The 19,614-nt window shown below is 36.6% G+C and overlaps 1 protein-coding gene across 6 annotated transcripts in view; it reads left to right on the top strand.

The window, feature by feature from the left end:
* Window positions 1-19,614, top strand: part of Tut4 (terminal uridylyl transferase 4) — a 99,754-nt gene that overhangs the window by 39,331 nt on the left and 40,809 nt on the right. For all 6 annotated transcript variants that reach the window (XM_085839109.1, XM_021159720.3, XM_029476801.2 and 3 more), the window contains exons 8-14: window positions 2,560-2,629; window positions 5,435-5,561; window positions 7,899-8,018; window positions 8,220-8,432; window positions 12,063-12,237; window positions 12,895-13,589; window positions 17,384-17,534. In XM_085839109.1, coding sequence (XP_085695235.1) covers window positions 2,560-2,629; window positions 5,435-5,561; window positions 7,899-8,018; window positions 8,220-8,432; window positions 12,063-12,237; window positions 12,895-13,589; window positions 17,384-17,534 — 1,551 coding nt within the window. The remainder of the gene's footprint in view (window positions 1-2,559; window positions 2,630-5,434; window positions 5,562-7,898; window positions 8,019-8,219; window positions 8,433-12,062; window positions 12,238-12,894; window positions 13,590-17,383; window positions 17,535-19,614) is intronic.

The following is a 19,614-nucleotide window of genomic DNA, read 5'->3' as shown; positions in this document are numbered from 1 at the left end:
AGCCATCTCACCAGCCCTACAGTCACTTTCTCAGTTTTGCTGTTATCCAACCACCATCTGAAAATTAAATGGAACATTTTAAAAACAAGTAATTCTTTGTTAAAAAATTACTTATTTTATGTGTATGAGTGTTTATCCTGTGTGTGTGTGTGCGCACGCGCGTGCCTGCAGAGGTCAGAAGAGGGTGTCCAATCCTAAAGAACTAGAATTATGGATGGATGTGAGCTTTCATGTGGGTATTGTGAACTGAACCCAGGGCCTTATTAAGAACAAGTTCTCTAAACCACTCAGCCATCTCTTCAGCCCTTTCTCATTTTTAAATTGCATTCTATTCTTATTAGCTCCACCCACTAGTCTTTTTGTAGCTGTCTAGTTACCAGCTTATTAGATACTCCGCAATATCATGCACAGAAAAGCATCCACATTCATGTATGTAATTGTTCTATGTTGTAACTGTTCTGTTCTATTTGGTTACTCCTGGTAATCCTTTACAGTGTCTAATTTACATATTAAAATTTATCATATGCATGTATAATTAAGAAAAGGCTAGCATTTACAGGGTTTGATATTACCTTGGATTGCAGATATTTACTGGCATTTTAGAAAGTATCTCCTCATCGCTTCTCGGCCTTTTGACTAAGGTCAAGTGTAGAAAGTATCTCCTTAGGTAAAAGGGGGAACTACTATGTTATGGGCATTTCATGTGTAAGTGAAGACAAATAGGCCTGTTTCATGTTATTGAAAAGGCACTGATGAAGAAAATTAGAGGGAGATGCAGAATAAAGATGTGTGTACATGCCTTATTTCAACTTTTCTTGTTTGTTCATTTGTTTGTCGTTGTTTGTTTGTTTGAGACAGGATTTCTACATAGTCCTGGCTGTCCTGGAACTCCCTATGTAGTCCAGGCTGGCTTAAAAGTGACAGAGATCCACAGGCCTCTACCTCCTGAGTGCTGGGTGCTAGGATTAAAAGTGTTCTCCCATCATGCCTGGCCATTTTCTTTCTACTGAAAACAATGATAGTAGCCTAAAGCAATCATTGTGTTATATCAACTGAATCATGCCTAGTAGTTTTTTTCATATATTACTTGTCTGGAATGCTTTTTATAAGAAAAAAAGATATTTACATAGGTAAAATACTTTCAAGCAAAATAGAAATAAAAGAGTATAGTATTCAAAACACACCCTAGTTTATATATTACACCCTAGTAAATTAGTCGGCTCATCCTTCTCCTCTTTTTTTTTTTTTTTTTAATTACTTAGGTTTGTTTGTATGTGTGTGTGTGTGTGTCGTGGTGGTGATGGTGGTGGTGGTGTGGTATATGTATGATAATTGTTCTTTTATACCTTCTGGGTCCCTGGAATCAAACTCAGGCTGTCAGGCTTGGAGACACAGACCTTTATCTGCTGAGTCATCTTATTAGCCCATTTATGAGCTTGTTACCATTGGGTTAGGAAATTAATTTATATAAGAAATAACATTGAGGTATTTTAACTGAGTTGCATCTGCTAATAATACTTGTTTTAAATACACAAAAATTTAAAAGCATATTATAAATATGAGTTAAACATAATGGGTTTTGCTTCTTGAGGATTATAGAGAAGTGTTCATCCTATTATAACTTGAAAACATTAATCTCTTTTACATCAGAGATCATCCTAAGTTATATGTAGGTTTAAAAGCATTTAAAAGTATGTTCTATTTAATATAAACCTGCTATCTACAAGATTTGTTTTCATATTTTGTGTTTCAAACCTCATAAAATTTTTTGTGTTTTAAGTTACTGCCATAGTCACTGTGTATAAAGATATTTCTGACATAACAGGTTTCCAGTACATATTTTTAATCATAAATCATCCCATCAGGTACTACTGAGATTTTTCTTTGAGTTTTTTTTCCAAATGAAATGTCAATCCATCTGTTTTTACATAAAGTAGATATTTATATTTAATTTTTAAGTTCAATTTATTTTATATACCTGTGCATGCTTGTTTTCTCCTTCCAACACATGGGTGCTGGGGATTGACCCTTTCCTGCTGGGCTATCCCCAGGCCCCGAAGTAGGGATTTATGACATGAAGTCTACTTTGGTGGTAGATTTCACGGCAGACATATGCTCTTCCCATGTTAGTGTCTCCTTAGAAGCTTCTATTAGGCAGATTTTGAAAATATTAATTAGGTGGGGTCAAGAGTTGTACTTGAAAGCAAAACATACTTCTATGGATATAGCCCTCAAAAGTAAGTGATATACCCTCTTTGCTGTATATTTGTGAGTGACATTTCCATATCTACTTGGAAATGTTCACATTTTAGAGATGTTAGAAGCCCTTTCCTCTTATGGTGCTTATGATTTTTCAGACATTTTTTTGATACTATAGTTGTGGCTTGTGGCATATAACAAATGACTCCAGGAGAGGTAATAGATTCTTTTGGGTTCATTTTCTTAATGAGAAGAGTGAATTATTCCACAGAAGTAATGAGAGTGAATTTTAGAATGAAATTATTACTTACTCTTTACTAGAAATATTGACATTAACTTACTTTCACCCCCTCTTATTAGCATTATATATAGATGTGGAATCTGATTTTCATGCTAAAGTTCCTGTTGTGGTGTGCAAAGATCGGAAAAGGTTGGTAATGAAGAAAATAAGGTATTTATAAAAACTAACAAAGCCTGTATGGCTCAGGAGATGACTGAGTGGGTAAAGGACTTGCTGCACAAACATGAGACATGAGGACTTGAGTTTGGATCCCCAGCACCGAGATAACAAGCTGGGTCATCTTCCTGGAAAAAACGGGAAGTTTCTAGGGGCATGCTGGGCAGCCAGCCTATCTAAAATGTTGAGCTTCAGGTTTAGTGAGAGACCCTGTTTCAAATAGGAACATAAAGAACAGTAGTCAGAGATACCCAAAATGTATGTACCTCTGCTTATTATACACATGTGTGACTGTATCTGTCCATGTTTGTGAATATATACATACACATGTACATATACTCACAAGTACATATTCACATGCATATGCACACCCACCCCAAGGTCAGCAAGATGGCTCATTTGCCACATAAATCTGACAAATTGAGTTCTATCCCTTGGATTCCGTATAAGCCATTATTTGTACACACTTACATGGTAGTTACACAGGGTGCCCCCACCCAAAAAGAAAAAAACATACAAAGAATCATATTTGTGGCAAACAACTTCAAGAGAAGAAATTGTGTGCCTTGGGTTTCTTATTAGGTTTATATGACTATACTGGTTGTCGTTTATTAAAGCACGTCACATGTGTGTGATTAAGGAATTGAGCTAGCAGAGAATTAAAAATAAAACACTCTAGGTAAAACTTTTTTCTTTCTTTGTCTAAATTCATTTACTCACCCAACAGTGCTAAGAGCGATTACTTTTGTGTAAGTATTATATTGCTCTGGACATATAAACGTAAATTAAGAAATAGCCACTCTCAGTAAGGTTTTACTGCCTATTATAATCCATGGGCTAGTGAGGTGGCTTAGTGGGTAAGAGCACCTCCTGCTAAGATTGAAAAACTGAGCTTATCCTGAGACCTCCATCCACAGTAAAGAGAGACTAGAAAAAACTGAGCTTACCCTGAGACCTCCATCCACAGTAAAGAGAGACTAGAAAAAACTGAGCTTACCCTGAGACCTCCATCCACAGTACAGAGAGGCTAGAAGTTGCCTTCTGACAGCCACTTAAGGATGTGCGTGCACATGTGCGCGCACACACACACACACACACACACACACAAAATAGTGGAAGAAATACTTTTTTACAATGTAGTTTTGTTTAATTACCGTGACTCATTGTCTTTCTAGTCAGATGTCTCTAGGCCTGAGAGGGTAAAAGTACCATTGAAAAAGGAAAGTTAGCCAGTTCTGGTGGTGCATGGTTTTATACACCGTACTGGAGAGGCAGAGGCCCCAGATCTCTATAATTTTGAGGCCAGTCTTGTGTACATGGTGAGTCCCAGACCAGGCAAGACTAAGTAGTGAGGCCTTGTCTTAAAAAAATAAGTAGGATGCTGAAGTAGGATGCTGAATATTACTTGAGATCAACATGGGGGAAAAGTACAAAAATAGATATTCTTCTGTTGATTTATTCAGTTGTTTTTCATGTAACCTAGCATTGCATTTTCTTATTTAAAGTCAGAAGGTTTTATGGTGATCTAGTTTAAGTAGATTGAATGTGTATGTGTGAACATTTGCTTTCCCTGACACATGTGTGAAGGTCAGAAGACAACTTTATAGTCTTAGTGCTCTCCTTCAAAGCTTTTCATGGGCTCCAGGATGGGTTCTAAGGGATGGGACTGAAGTCTTCAAGCTGGCTAACCCATCTTTTCAACCTAACTTCCTTATTTTCTAAATTAGAAAATTGAGACTGGGAGGTATAAGGATTTGTACAAATTTATATCCTTTAAGGCAAAATCAATACTGGAAAATAGGCATTTGACTTCTGGTAGGTCATAGTAAAACAGAAAACAGTGATTTTTTTTTTTTTTAAAACACATTGTATTATACTGCCTGTATGGGACATACAGCTTTAGATTCATTCTCCTCTCCTCTCCCCTCCCCTCCTCTCCTCTCCCCTCCACCTCTTTCTCTTTCTTTCTTTCTTTCTTTCTTTCTTTCTTTCTTTCTTTCTTTCTTTCTTTCTTTCTTTCTTTTTCTTTCTATTCCCTTTCCCTCTTCTAGATATTCTCTACTATATTTCTCTCATTCTACTTAAGGTAGCTCCTGTTTTACTTCTACAAAAGCATGAGTCATGGATTAATAAGTAAATTCTAATCTTTAAATTGAAAGCACCAACATTATGAAAGCTTGAATATGAAATTAAGGTTGAGAAGTATAGTTAGTAAATTTGTTGTTTTATTTTTTTAATCATGGACAAAGCAAAAGAGAATGAACTAAGAGAGAAGTATGCTAGTGTTAATGGTGGCTCAGGTTTGTAATTTTCGCTTGAGCTAAAATTATATTTTTATATCTCTATATCTATCTCTATATCTATAGATATCCAAAATGTAGGCTGATACGGTGGCTCCATGGATAAAGTCACTAGACCCCATACCTGACCATCTGAGCCTGATCTGTGGGCCCCAGCTTGCACAAGTTCCTCTGCTTTCCACATGCACATCATGGCTCACATGTGATCATACACAATAAATAAACAGAAGAAATGGTTTACTATGACTTAAAACAATTATTTTTTTATTTATATGTATATCTGTTGTGAGTGCTAAGAATGAAACTAGTGTCTTCTACAAGAGTAGTATATAGGATCTTAACTACTGAGCCACTTCTCCAGTCCTTGTAGTAACTGTTTCAGTTATTAAAATATCATGATGGAAAAGAGTAGCGTCTGGGATTTTGAAGCATTCTTCTTTTAAAGGCGTTAATACAATGAATTGTTTCTCATTCACAGTGCTTTACTGTGTAGAGTAAGTGCAGGAAATGATATGGCGTGTCTCACAACTGACTTACTTGCTGCTCTTGGCAAAGTGGAACCCGTATTCACTCCCTTAGTTCTAGCTTTTCGCTACTGGGCTAAGGTAAGTGGAACAGAAGAAAACAAGTCAAGCTTTTTCTTATTTTGACATATAATTTATAATGTGTAGAAGAAAGTAGTTGTCTGCCCCACATGGAAAATTGTGTGACTGATTTCATCAAAGACATTAAAATAAGGTTTCATATGCATGTAATAAGTTCTTTTATCCATCCTTCAAGGTGATGTTTGGAACTGTAGATAAGCACTGAACCATTATAATACTTATTTTTTTCTTTATTCACATTTGTTGTTAAGTTTAATTTATAAGTAAGAGAATAATAAAATAGAACATTTATGACAGTGCTATGCATTAGACTTGCAAATTGTTTAGTTTTTGAATTTTCCACTTAATTTATGTACATTGCTCTTTCAAATTTATTTATGTGTACAGGTGCTTTTCTCAAATGTATGTGTTGGGTGGGTGTCTGGGACCTGGGGAGGAGGAGGTGAGAAGAGGGTGTTGGAGCCTCTGGTACTGGAGTTACAGACAATTGTGAGCTGCTGTGTGGGTGCTGGGAATTGATTTGAGGTCCTCTACAAGGACAAGTGCTGTTAATCTCCCTTTAAAGAGTTAATCATTCCTTTTTTCCTTCCTCCCCTCCCCCCATCTTCCTCCTCCTTGTTTATTTTGCCTTTTAAGACAGGGTTTCTCTGTATAGCTCTGGCTGCCCCAGAACTCATCTGTAGATCAGGCTGTGCTATGATTCACAGAGATCCTCCTGCCTGTCTTTTGAGTGCTGGGATTAAAGGTGTGTGCCACCACTGCCCTGCTAGCCATTACTTTTTTTTGTTTGTTTTTTGTTTTTTCGAGACAGGGTTTCTCTGTATAGCCCTGGCTGTCCTGGAACTTACTTTGTAGACCAGGCTGGCCTCAAACTCAGAAATCTGCCTGCCTCTGCCTCCCAAGTGCTGGGATTAAAGGCGTGTACCACCATGCCCGGCTTCCATTACTCATTTTTTAAAACACTTTATTTTTGATTCATGTAAGCTCTGAGGAATGAACCCAGAGTCTAATTCATCCTAGGCAAGGGTCCTGCACTGATCTACAACTTGAGCCCTCTTTTCAATATTTTTGAACTATAGTTGACTAAGGGTAAATAACAGTTTAGAATGTAGAGCTATATATAATGAGCACTATGATAATGGGGTTGGTTTTTTTTGTTGTTTTTGTTTCAAGACAGTTTCTCTGTGTAGCCCTGGGTGTCCTAGAAGTCTCTCTCTTTTTTTTTTAAGACTGCTTTCTTTTTCTTTTTTAAAGATTTATTTACTTATTATATGTAAGTACACTGTAGCTATCCTCAGACACTCCAGAAGAGGGCATCAGATTTTGTTAGGGATGGTTGTTGAGCCACCACATGGTTGCTGGGATTTGAACTCTGGACCTTCGGAAGAGCAGTCGGCGCTCTTAACCACTGAGCCATCTCGCCAGCCCCTTAGAACTCTTTAGACTAGACTGGCTTGAACTTTCCACCTCTCTGCCTCCCCAGTGCTGAGATCAAAGACATACATCCCCACACTGGGTTACATTGTATTTTTAATTGTTATACTATAGTCATGTTCTCATGCCAGAAGGGAAGCAAATGGCTCCTTACACACAAATAATTTAAAATAGTTCTATAATAAATAAAATTATCATAAATAAAAGACTTAATAGTTGGGGAGGGATTTGGTAGTGGCCGTTGCTGCTCATTTGGAGAGGGGAATTTGAACAAGATTCTTCACTGGGAGAAACTTCTGTCATCAGACACTGAACCTTACAGTTTTGAAAAAATTGTCCATAGGAACCCCAGTTCTTTATTATTATTAAAAGATTTATTTATTTATTTTAGGTATATGAGTACACTATTGCTCTCTTCAGACACACCAAAAGAGGGCTTCAGATCCCATTACAGATGGTTGTAAGCCACCATGTGGTTGCTGGGAATTGAACTCAGGACCTCTGGAAGAGCAGTCAGTACTCTTAACCACTGAGCCATCTCTCCAGCCCCAGGAACCAATTCTTTATGTAATATGATATTCTCAGAGATAAGAATTGAGTCGGGCCAATACCCTATTTATTTTAACACTTGAGCATGTAAGGCAAGTGTGGCAAGATGCTTGCAAGTTCAAGGCTAGACTACACAGTAAAATCCTGTATCAAAACATGGGGGATGTGTTCAGGGAATTTGTAACGTGGGTATTATAGTCTGAATGGTAAGATTTCAGATTATTTCTTAGTTTTCATCTTTATTTGGACTTTTTGTAAAACAAAACAAAACAAAAACAGTGAAGAAGGAGCTACTGTGTTTCACATGAGTGAAGAAAGCTCAATGCTAGAACTTTTTTCTATTTTATTTTGCAGCTGTGCTATATTGACTCCCAAACTGATGGTGGAATCCCTTCTTACTGCTTTGCTTTGATGGTGATGTTTTTTCTTCAACAAAGAAAACCCCCTCTTCTTCCTTGCTTACTTGGAAGTTGGGTAAGCATGCGTTTGCATTGCAGTGTGTGTGTGTGTGTGTGTGTGTGTGTGTGTGTGTGTGTGTGTGTATAGTTCTTATGGAGTGTTGTGCTCAAACATTTTAAGGTGGAATTCTAGTTTCTCTATTTTTTCTCTTTCTCTCTCTCTCTCTCTTTTTTTAATAATTTTTTTATTACTTATTTGGAATGCCCATTTATATAGATTGAAGGCTTTGACCCGAAAAGAATGGATGACTTTCAGCTGAAGGGCATAGTAGAAGAGAAGTTTGTGAAGTGGGAATATAATTCAAGTAGTGCAACTGAGAAAAACGTAATTGCTGATGAAAACAAAGCTAAGGCAGACGAACCAAAAGATGATACCAAGAAGACAGAAACAGACAACCAAAGCAATGCTGTGAAGGCAAAACATGGCAAAGTAAGCTTTTGTGTTTGTTTTTTGTTTTGGCTTTTCTATATGTAGGATTTATGGCACCTTTAGTGAACTTCTTGAATAGCAGTAGATTGACCTCTTGGCCTCATTTCTTCAATTATACAGTGAGGGGTTGAACTGTTTTATTTTTTGGTACCGAGATTATCTAATAAATTTATTTCATGTATTGTTTGAATCCTGTCAAGGCAATTAATTCTGTTTCCTCATTCCTCTCCTTTCCTTTTTTTTTCTCTTTCTTTTCTTTCTTTCTTGATTTTTTTCGAGACAGGGTTTCTCTGTGTAGCCCTGGCAGCGCTGGAATTCACTCTGTAGACCAGGCTGGCCTCAAACTCAGAAATCCACCTGCCTCTGCCTCCCAAGTGCTGGGATTAAAGTCGTGTACCACCACTACTTGGCCTGTTCCCTTTTTCATTTCAACCCGTAAAATTCCCTTTATGAATTAGGTTTTCATTAAAGCTTAAGTACATTATGGATCTTTGTAGCCAGATTGTGTGGAGAAATAAAAGTCTTTTATTCTATAAGGGGCTGGCTTACTTATTTAATTAGTTCAGCACACACTTATTAATGCCATGCATTAGTAAGTGCATAACTTATTAATTCCAAGCATTTTCTTGAGTGCTAGACAACTGTAGGCAATTATACATGGATTTTGCCCCTTAGAAACCTATACTGTTTTAAGATTATAGATATCCCGTGTTTGAAATGATTGCTCTCTTCAACACTGAATTCTTGTACTTCCCTGATTTTCTTCAGTAATCCCAGTTAATGATCTTGATTTTTAGTTTACTGAAAATACTGAAGCAATCGACAGAGGGCTGTAAACACCATCATCTGCTGTCATATACTCACATTCTGCCTTGTTACTTCTTTTTGTAAAGGAACGTCCATTTTGAAATCTACAGGCATCTTCTCCATTGCCTTCTGAATTAATCCAGGACAGTTAATACTCTAGCAGTTTTCTTTCCTTCCTAAGTTCCAAGTTTTTCATTTATTATTGAGTCAAACATTTTGCCTTTTCTCCCATTTTAAAGAAAAATGTTAGGTGCTCTTTTTCCCAGCTGTTTGCTTAGTTTCCCTTTGTAGTAAAACCAACAAAATTGGTTATAGTATCCATTTTTTTTATTTTTCTCTGTTTTTTTATACATTATCAATTTGCCAAAAACACATTATCAGCTTCTATTTTGTTAAATTTCATGGGTACTTAAAATTATCTCTTTTGGTGCAGTAACATTTCCAGTTGATTATTTCCTTGGTATAATTTCAGTGCACCACAGTTGTTGCTGCTTAGTCTTTCTCAGTTTCTTTTGCTGATTTGTTCTTTTCCTCCAGTCAGTTAATGCTGAAGTGCTACAAGCTTTGTTTATGATCTTTTTTGATTTGTCTTTTCTTCTGATAGGTTAAGTGCCTTCTGTAGGATGACAGGTACTCTGCTTTGAACAACGTAATTGTATATAACTCCCTATTAGTGTTGGCTCAGATATCTTTATGTATCTAAACTCAACTTTGGGTCTTATTCTCAAATCTGAAGTTTTTCATGTTTCATCAGTTGATAGTATTCTGTCCTTTCAAGCATCCAGTTTAAAATTAGCATCCTTTATTCCTGTCTTTCATGAAAACCCTTTATCAAGTAATTCAGAAATCTTGAATTTTGTTATCTTTACTTCAAAGCATATCCAAAATTCCATCACTTTTCACCCAATACAGTTAACTATCCTGGTCCTAGCCAATTTCATTCTGGCCTGGATTTTTACTATAGTCTTCTAACAGATAATCCCTGCATGTACTCCCAGCCTTTATCTGTATTTAGCAACATTATAATCTGTCTTTTTTTATTTTCCCTTGTTTTTTTGAGACAGGATTTCTCTGTTTAGCCCTGGCTGTCCTGGAACTCACTTTGTAGACCAGGCTGGCATCGAACTCCGAAATGCGCCTGCCTTTACCTCCCGAGTGCTGGGATCAAAGGCGTGCGCCACCACGCCTGGCGCAACATAATAATCTGAGTCATTGTTAAAAAGTTAAGTCAGATATTGCCCTTATTTGTCCTCACACAAACATGGTTTAGTTGTTTTTCATCTCGTTAGTATAGAAAAAAGCCAGTAGTTATTGGATCACTCTGCTTCTTCTGTTATACCAGCTTTCAGTATTCTCTCTCCTCCCCTTCCTCCTGTGATGCTGAGAGTCATCTGGTTTTCTTTTTAAAGCTAGCCACTCTTTTGCATTAGATATGTTTATCTGTTCCCTGTTCTTATAATGCTTTCTTTTCCAGTCAGGCTAGGATTCTTCAACGAAACTGATTTCTGAGACTGAGTTTACACACTGTAAATTTTTTCTGTTCCTAAATTCCCATCTTGTTTGTTATGTTAACCCCACCCACCACCCCCCTGCATGGCACTTAGCTGCTTCTAACTTACTATTTAATTTACTTACCAATGTGTTGTTTTCTTTTTTTGGGCAGTAAGCTTCATGAAGGCATGCACCTTGGCTTCTTTCCAGAGTATTCCAAATCCCACCTTAGTGTTTAGCTAAAAATCATCTGTGTCTGCAAAATAAGACTCTACCTTATTTGGGTGGAAGTATAACGTGGTGATTCAAAATATAGACACATAGCTGGGCAGCGGTGGCGCAAGCCTTTAATCCCAGCACTTGGGAGGCAGAGGCAGGTGGATTTCTGAGTTTGACGCCAGCCTGGTCTACAGAATGTCTAGGACAGCCAGGGCTACACAGAGAAACATTGTCTGGAAAAACCGAACTAAACCAACCCAACCCAACCCAACCCCACAGATAAAGTAGCCAGGAAGCCAGGTGATGGTCAGACAGCGCCTTGCTTGGTGGTATGTGTTTTAGAGAATTGTTAATGTAGGCTTAGGCTTTAGAAGCAAGCATGAATAAGGACGGTAGCCATTATATGTTGCAAATATGAGGGTTTTTTTTATTATAATATCCCTAGCACAAATCTAGGAACATAGTAGGTTTTAAAGAAAGGTTTGCTGAATAACAATCTTTTTTAGTTTTTGAAAATAAATTTTGCAACAAGAAATTGTCATAGCTGTCCAGTAATTTATAACCTTGACTGTGCATGAGGTTCACTGTAAAGAGCTTTACAAAATTTAAAAGACTAGTATAGTGCGTGTAATTTTAATATTTGGAAGGTTGTATCTAGCCTTTGTTACAGCATGAAACACACCCACTCAAAGAAACAAAGAAACACAAAAACCTACAAGGACCAGTGACAAACCTCAGAGATAGAGCATTTGCTTAACATTGACAAGCCCCTGGGTTCTGTCACAGCTTTCTCATCCCACACACTCACACATACAAAACCCCTGTCCTCAGTCCAAATATGCCATATCAGTTAAATCAGATTCTTGGAGGTGATACGGAAATTCATGCTCACCTGGTGATAGTAATATGCACTCAAACTTGATAATCACTGGCCTAATGAAAAGAACACAGAATTCCTTGGAGTTCTGTAATTCAAATGGATTGATTGCTTTTTTAAAAAGTGCTTTCTTTATGCCTGTTTTTGAAAATATATGCACTTAATTTTTTTCTAATTATTAATTTTTGTATTTTATAGTTTTGAGAAACTTGAATTAAAAGTATTTTCTTTTCCAGTCTCCTTTAACATTGGAAGCACCAAATCAGGTACCCCTGGGACAGTTGTGGTTGGAGCTGCTAAAATTTTACACACTGGATTTTGCTTTGGAGGAATATGTCATATGTGTACGGATACAAGATATTCTAACTAGAGAGAACAAAAACTGGCCTAAAAGGCGGATAGCTATTGAAGGTGAGATAATACGTTGTACATGTGTGAACTATTTATGTATGTTCCCCATCATTTAACACTGAATCCTAAGCTTTCTTCCTGTGTAAGCTAATGAAAATGATGATTGATGTTGACTAGGTTTTACATCAACTTACAAGCATGTAATTATGCTATGACAAAAAACCAAATGTAGTCGTTCATGCCTGCAGTTACAGCACTTGGGGTGCTTAGGCAGGAGAATTGCCTTAATGAGTTTCAGTTTGGCTTAGACTACAAGAGTGAGACTCTGGCTCAGAAAGGCACTATGACAAGAAATGAAATTGTTAATGTGTTTACTGGAATTTGAAATATTTCATTTGGTGACTATATATCAGGGAAGCATAGTGATACAGGTTTTCTTAATTTCTTGCTTGAAATTATAATTGAGTTGACTGTAGCTAATTTCTTAAAATTAATATTTCCCTTTCCCCTTTTAATTTTATGGAAGAAAAGATGCCACATTTGTTTTATTTCTGCTCTGTTTTCAAGAACTCATTAGGATCCTAGGTAGAAAACTTTGGGAAAGTGTATTCTGTTGATAGCCTAGCAGTTATAAGATCTGTTTGTATAAGCATGGAAATATAATTGCTAATGGAAACTAACTATTGATATTTTTTTTTCCAAAACAAACAAATCTAGATCCATTTTCAGTCAAGAGGAATGTTGCCCGGAGCTTAAACAGCCAGCTTGTATACGAATATGTTGTGGAAAGATTCAGGGCAGCTTATCGATATTTTGCCTGTCCTCAAAAGAAGGGTGGAAATAAATCTACAGTGGATCCTAAGAAGAAAGAGAAGGGGAAGCTAAGCAGTAAGAAACCAGTGAAGTCTGATTGTTCGGCAACCAATTGTTGCATTCTTGGGGAAAGTGCAGAAAAAATAAATATGGAAAGAGGCCAACCTGCTAAACATGATGAAATGGAGTTTACATCACAGAGATGTATTGTTGATAATGACAGTTTATTGGTAAATGAACTAGGTTTGGCTAACCATGGACAAGATTCTTCATCTCTTTCTACTGTCAGTGGAGGCAGTGACTTGAAGCAAAAATCAGCTGAGAAACAAGGTGATTTAACACCTTCAGAAACTTCTTTAAAGAAGGAACTCAGCCCGTGTATTTGCATTGGGACCCCTGATGGAGCTGAATCTGCTGGAACAGACTGCAGATCAAACTTAGAAATGGAGAGTTCACATCAGATTGTGTGCAACAATGTATCTGCTACCTCTTGCAACTGCAAAGCTACAGAAGTTTCTTCTGACCTTGTTGATGAGGATAACCTCCCCTCCCAGGAATTATATTATGTGTTTGATAAGTTCATTTTAACCTCTGGCAAGGTAGGATACAGTAAACAATTTGGAAAACTTTATGGTTACCTATGACTACTGATAGTTTTTAGATTTATAAATAGTAACATAAAATAGCTCCTGTGCTTGTTTTGGGATGATATTTTGGTATATATCTACCTTTTATTTACATTTTCTCCTATAATTGCAGTTAATTTATTTTATTTTTCTTTTATGTACATTGGTGTTTTGCCTACATGTATGTTTGTGTGAGAGTACCAGATCTCCTAGAACAAGGGTTACAGACAGTTGTCACCTGCCATGTGGGTGCTGAGAATTGAAGAATTGAATTTCTTGAAAGAGCAGCCAATGCTCTTAACTGCTGAGCCATCTCTCTAGCCCCGTAGTTACAGTAAAATAGAGCATATAAAAATATAAGAATGCATCAGTGCTCTATTTGTAGTTGGCACTATTTCTTTATGCATAAAATGATTTATCTGCTATTACGAAATTCAGATTAGCAAAACAGTATGTGTGTGTATGTAAATGGTTTGGGTTTTTTTGTTTTATTTGTTTTGTTTGTTTTTCTTGCTTCTGCCTCCTGAGTGCTGGGATTAAAGGTATGCACAATAACAAAGCGATATATGTTTTATAGTTCTGGGCATACCCAGACACAGACACACACATACTATACATATATGTGGAGTTATTTTTCTTTTTAAAAAGAAGGCAAAGTTAAATTTTAATAATTTTTTTTCTCTTTTTTTGTAGTGGGAATGTGTAACTAACTATATTGGCAAGTTGTAGGTAAAACTATGAACAAGAGTCAAAAAGTGGAGACTCTAGATTATGTTCTAATACTGAAATTTTCTGAACTTTTTAATATTAATATTCTTTATGAATTATAGGACTACCATTTTTGTTTATTTGTTAAAGGTTTATTTATTTTATATATGTGAGTACACTGTTGCTGTCTTCAGACACACCAGAAGAGAGCAGTATTTCTTTTTTTGAAAAAATCTGTTTAGTTGGGACTCGAGATAACTAGGTGCTTGTCTTAGTCAGGGTTTCTATTCCTGCACAAACATCATGACCAAGAAGCAAGTTGGGGAGGAAAGGGTTTATTCAGCTTACACTTCACATTGCTGTTCATCACCAAAGGAAGTCAGGACTGGAACTCAAACAGGTCAGGAAGCAGGAGCTGATGCAGAGGCCATGGAGGGATGTTACTTACTGGCTTGCTTCTCCTGGCTTGCTCAGCTTGCTCTCTTAAAGAACCCAAGACTACCAGCCCAGGGATTGTACCACCCACAATGGACCCTCCTCCCCCAATCACCAATTAAGAAAATGCCCCACAGCTGGATCATGTAGGCACCTCTTCACCTGAAGCTCCTTTCTCTGTGATAGCTCCAGCTTGTGTCAAGTTGACACACAAAACCAGCCAGTACAGTGGTGAAGAGCACTGGCAGTTTTATGGAGGACCTGCTTGTTAGTTCACCTCATATCTCTAGTTTCAGGGGACAGCATTCCCTTTTGCCTTCTGTGGGCATTGCATACAGGTGTGTATACATATACCCAGGAGCATAATATACATATGTTAAAGTTTTAAAAACTATTAAGATTGCATTTTTAAAACCTTTTTATGTGTATGGTTATTCTGTCTACATGTGTATCTTGCATGCCAGATACCCTGAGATATCCTGAGAGGCCAGAAGAGGATATTGGGTCCCCTGGAAATGCTGTTAACAAAGATGGTTGTGAACTGCCATGTGTGTGCTAAGAATCGAATCCAGGACACACTGCGACAGCAGCTAGTGCTCTGAACTGCTGAACTATTACTCTAGCCCAGATTGATATTTTAAAAGGCTATATATATACTACACACACACACCCCTACTTTGATGTGTTAGAGATAAGTCAACACCTGCGAAATCATGACCACTGATAATGTTGTAAATGTATCTATCATCTCAAAAAGTATTTTTTCCCTTTTGTGGGAAATAGAATCTTCTAACAAAAATTTAATACTATAAAACAGTATTAATTGTAGACCTAGACAACAGTGGATTTCCGGAACTTGTTTATTTTACATAAAGGAAATTTCATACCTTTTGCCTCATGCTTCCTCCTTTTTTTTCCTATATCCAAGCAATATTTCTTTATTCTGTATACATATATATGTATTTTGCATATTATTCAGGTCACAGTATTTAGTTATATAGACTGTTGGAAATAAAATGGCAGATTTTTAGAAGAACTTCTTAGAGAATTAGTTTACATTTCTTATAATTTATCCCCCTTCCCTAAATTTATGCTAAGGTATGTCCTACATCTTCTAATTGTGCTTTACTAATATCAGTAACTTAAGTCTATTGTGGCTAGGTGTGCCAGCACTTGGAAAGGTGAAATGGGGGAGATTGTACGTTTGAGATCTGCTTGGACCATATAACTAATTTTGAATCCAGCCTGTCCTACAAAATAATACTGTTTTTCAATAGGAAAGAATTTCTTTTTAAAAACAACAGAATGCTTTGAAATATTGATAGCTGGACATAGTTGTGCATGCCTTTAATCCCATTACTTGGGAGACAGCTCCAGGTGGATCTCTGTGAGTTGGAGTTCATCTACATAGGGAGTCCTAGAACATCCAGAGCTATATAGTGGGGCTTTGTCTCAAAAAAACAGAAAAGAAAAGCTAATAGAAATTTCTATGATACTCTTAATTACATATCCACATAATTTTAATTGTTTATGGTGTTGTGGTTTCTCTAGAAGTTTCTGTTGTTTAGGTTTTTTGTTTTGTTTTGTTTTTGTTTTTCGAGACAGGGTTTCTCTGTGTAGCCCTGGCTGTCCTGGAACTCACTTTGTAGACCAGGCTGGCCTCAAACTCAGAAATCCACCTGCCTCTGCCTCCTGAGTGCTGGGATTAAAGGTGTGTGCCACCACACCCGGCTGGTTTAGTTTTTAAAAATTTTATGTGTATGAGTATTTGATTGCATGTTTGTATATGCACTACATGTGTGCTTGGTGCCTAAGAGGCCAGTAGACGTTTGTTTGTTCCCCTGGGGCTGGAGTTACAAATAGTTTTGAGCTGTTTTGTGGGTTCTAGGAATCAAGTCCAGGTTCTCTGCAAGACCACCACTCTTTAATCCTGAGCCACCTCTCCAGTCCCCTTTGTATAATTTGAGCCAGAGTTTATGGCTATGTAAATGTCTAAGCTAATATTTGAGGGAAACTTTTTAGGTATACATAGTAACAATGAGGGTACATGTATATTCCTTAAACGTGTGCTTTTTGTAACTTGTTGGCTTAAGTGTTTACTATTTAACTCATTTGGTGTTCTGCTTTTTCATTTCAAAGGCCTTGGGTTCTATTCCCAGCGCCTATACACTACTTCACAGTCATCTCTACCTCTGATTTCTGTGGATACAATTCCTTCTAACTTCAGGGAACCAGCGTGCAAATGGTGCCTACCTACACCTGTAGGCCAAACACTCATACACATAAAATAAAGATAATGATTGTGTTGGGGGAAAAACCCAGACAAATAAATAAATATATTAAATATGCTTTCTTTTGGGAGTTGATCAAGTTGTTTGAATAATACAAACCTTTTGTATTGCCTACTAATTTATGAGTAAACTGTTTATTATGTAATTTTAATGGGAGAGGAAAGCAGTTAAATTTTTATATTAATTGCATTTCATAACTTTACAAAAATCTGAATTGAGTAGTTTATGTGAATTGAGTTAACTACATAGTGTTTGTTGCTGCTATATTTTTGGATCTGCTCTCTAAGTGATGAAATAACTTAAAAGTTCGTAATTTTTTTAACCATTATTTAGCCGCCAACAATAGTATGCAGCATCTGCAAAAAGGATGGCCATTCAAAAAATGATTGTCCAGAGGATTTCAGGAAAATTGATCTAAAACCTCTACCACCAATGACAAACCGATTTCGAGAAATACTTGATTTAGTATGTAAAAGATGTTTTGGTAAGTGTTTGGTATTATAACTACTTGAAGTAATTATTAGATAATGAGTATTTATTTTTTAATTTAAAACAATTTTTCAGTTTTGTTTGGTCAGTGATAGGATTAAAGTCATATGCCTCCACCCCCAGTTGATAACACATGTTCTTAAATCGGCTTTATTAAGGTATAGGGCGCTGCCTCTGTAATCAGTCATTTCTTTATTTTATTGTTTACTGGTGTAAGCCTTATACTTGTGAGTGTAACCCAATATAACTTGTTGGAGCTTGTGTCTCTGACATGAGCTCGTCAGTGTGTGGGGTTTATTTGTTTTTTAGGTTTCTTTCTTTGGGGACTACAAGATTCTCTAAGCTTATTGTGCATACTTTCTAACTTGGTATAAGAGTTGCTCTTGGGGGCTGGTGAGATGGCTCAGTGGGTAAGAGCACCCGACTGCTCTTCCAAAGGTCCAGGGTTCAAATCTCAGCAACCACATGGTGGCTAACAACCATCCGTAACGAGATCTGGCGCCCTCTTCTGGAGTGTCTGAAGACAGCTACAGTGTACTTACATATAATAAATAAATAAAATCTTAAAAAAAAAAAAAAAAAAGAGTTGCTCTTTTCTCCAAGGTATCCTAATTTCTTCATTGGAGAATAGTATTAGAATTCAAGGTGTGAATACAAGGTGTTTGTTGTTGTTGTTTTTTTGTTTTTGAGACAGAGTCTTCCTATGTAGTCTCTGCCTCCTGAGTGCTGGGATTAGTGGTTTGTGCTACCACACCCATCATGTGTTCTCATTACTGGAAAGTTGTTGATTGTAAACACTCTCAGAGCAAGAAAATCAATGTGTTAGAATTTCACCTACAAATTTTTTTGTATGCAGTCATCTTATTTATGTTAGCCTAAGCATGATTTCACAGAATCTCCTATTCTGAACCATTACATTTTTAATTTTTTTTCTTCTCCAGTAAGGGGAATCCCACTTCTCACAATCTGCTACTAAAAATTACTTGTTTCATTTTAATATCATCTGTATTATCAGTCTGAGAACTGTGAAACTAAAGTCTTTAGAAGTAGCGTCATCAGAATTGAGTGCCTGCATATAGTTTCTTTTGGCTTTAAACTTACAGATTGAACTCATTGTCCTTTTTTTCTCTTATATTGCTGTTTGTGTTTTTGTCTGTTTACCCCTTAGTGTTCTGGAACTCACTATGTAGACTACGCTTGCATTCATTTTCATGAGCGAAGGCTTTTCATACATTTATAAAATAGATTCTTTCATCACAATCTGCATTCCATCCTGAGATCCTGTGATCTCATACTATTTTGTAAAATTTGTAGACCTTAAAACAGTTATATTTTTATTGTTTTTTTTTTTTTTTTAGCTTGCTATGGGTTTCCATGGAATCATTACAAATATAGTTAGTCCTTATTCACTTCTGTTCAAGCTTTGTGCTGCCGTGCTCTGTGATTTTTGTGTTAGCACTTAATCATGTTAAGGCAAACCTCAGAGGAATCAACTTAAAAGAAAAATAGGTTTATTTTGGTTTAGAGTTTAGGGAGTTAGTCTAGGACCTATTTGGTTTTGTCAACTTTGCCTATGATGAAGCAGTAACAAAAATGTATGGTGTAGCAAAACTATTTCTCTTTGCTGTGCAGAAGAGAAGAGGAAGTGGATAGGATTCCAGTATTTCCCCTCTTCAAGGACATGTCTCCTATGACTGCAGACATCCTACTATTATTGTACCTCTTAAAGACTCCATCTTAGTAGCATGCTTGTCTAGGACAAAGTCTCTTTTTTAACACAAGTAGTTAACTAAATCATAACATATATATCTGTTATATAGAATACTTTCACAGCCCCACACCAACAAAACAAAACAAAAACCTGGAAGTTTATTTTTCATTTTTCCTCTCTCTATAAATACTCATATATTTACTTTTTATTATTTCTATTTTTATTTTAAAAATTATTTTATGCATATGGGTGTTTTGCCTTCGAGTGTATCTATATTCCAATTTGTGCAGAAACCTCAGAGGCTAGAGTAGGGAGGGTTTTATGTGCTGTGATGTTCCCATTTCTTTCATATAATTAAGTAAAC

The sequence above is a fragment of the Mus caroli genome, unplaced genomic scaffold (assembly GCF_978045245.1).
Source record: "Mus caroli unplaced genomic scaffold, Mus_caroli_1 scaffold_6, whole genome shotgun sequence".
In the NCBI taxonomy this organism is placed as follows: domain Eukaryota; kingdom Metazoa; phylum Chordata; class Mammalia; order Rodentia; family Muridae; genus Mus; species Mus caroli.
Note: the sequence above shows the minus strand (reverse complement) of the source record. Positions and strands in the feature narration are given on the sequence as shown.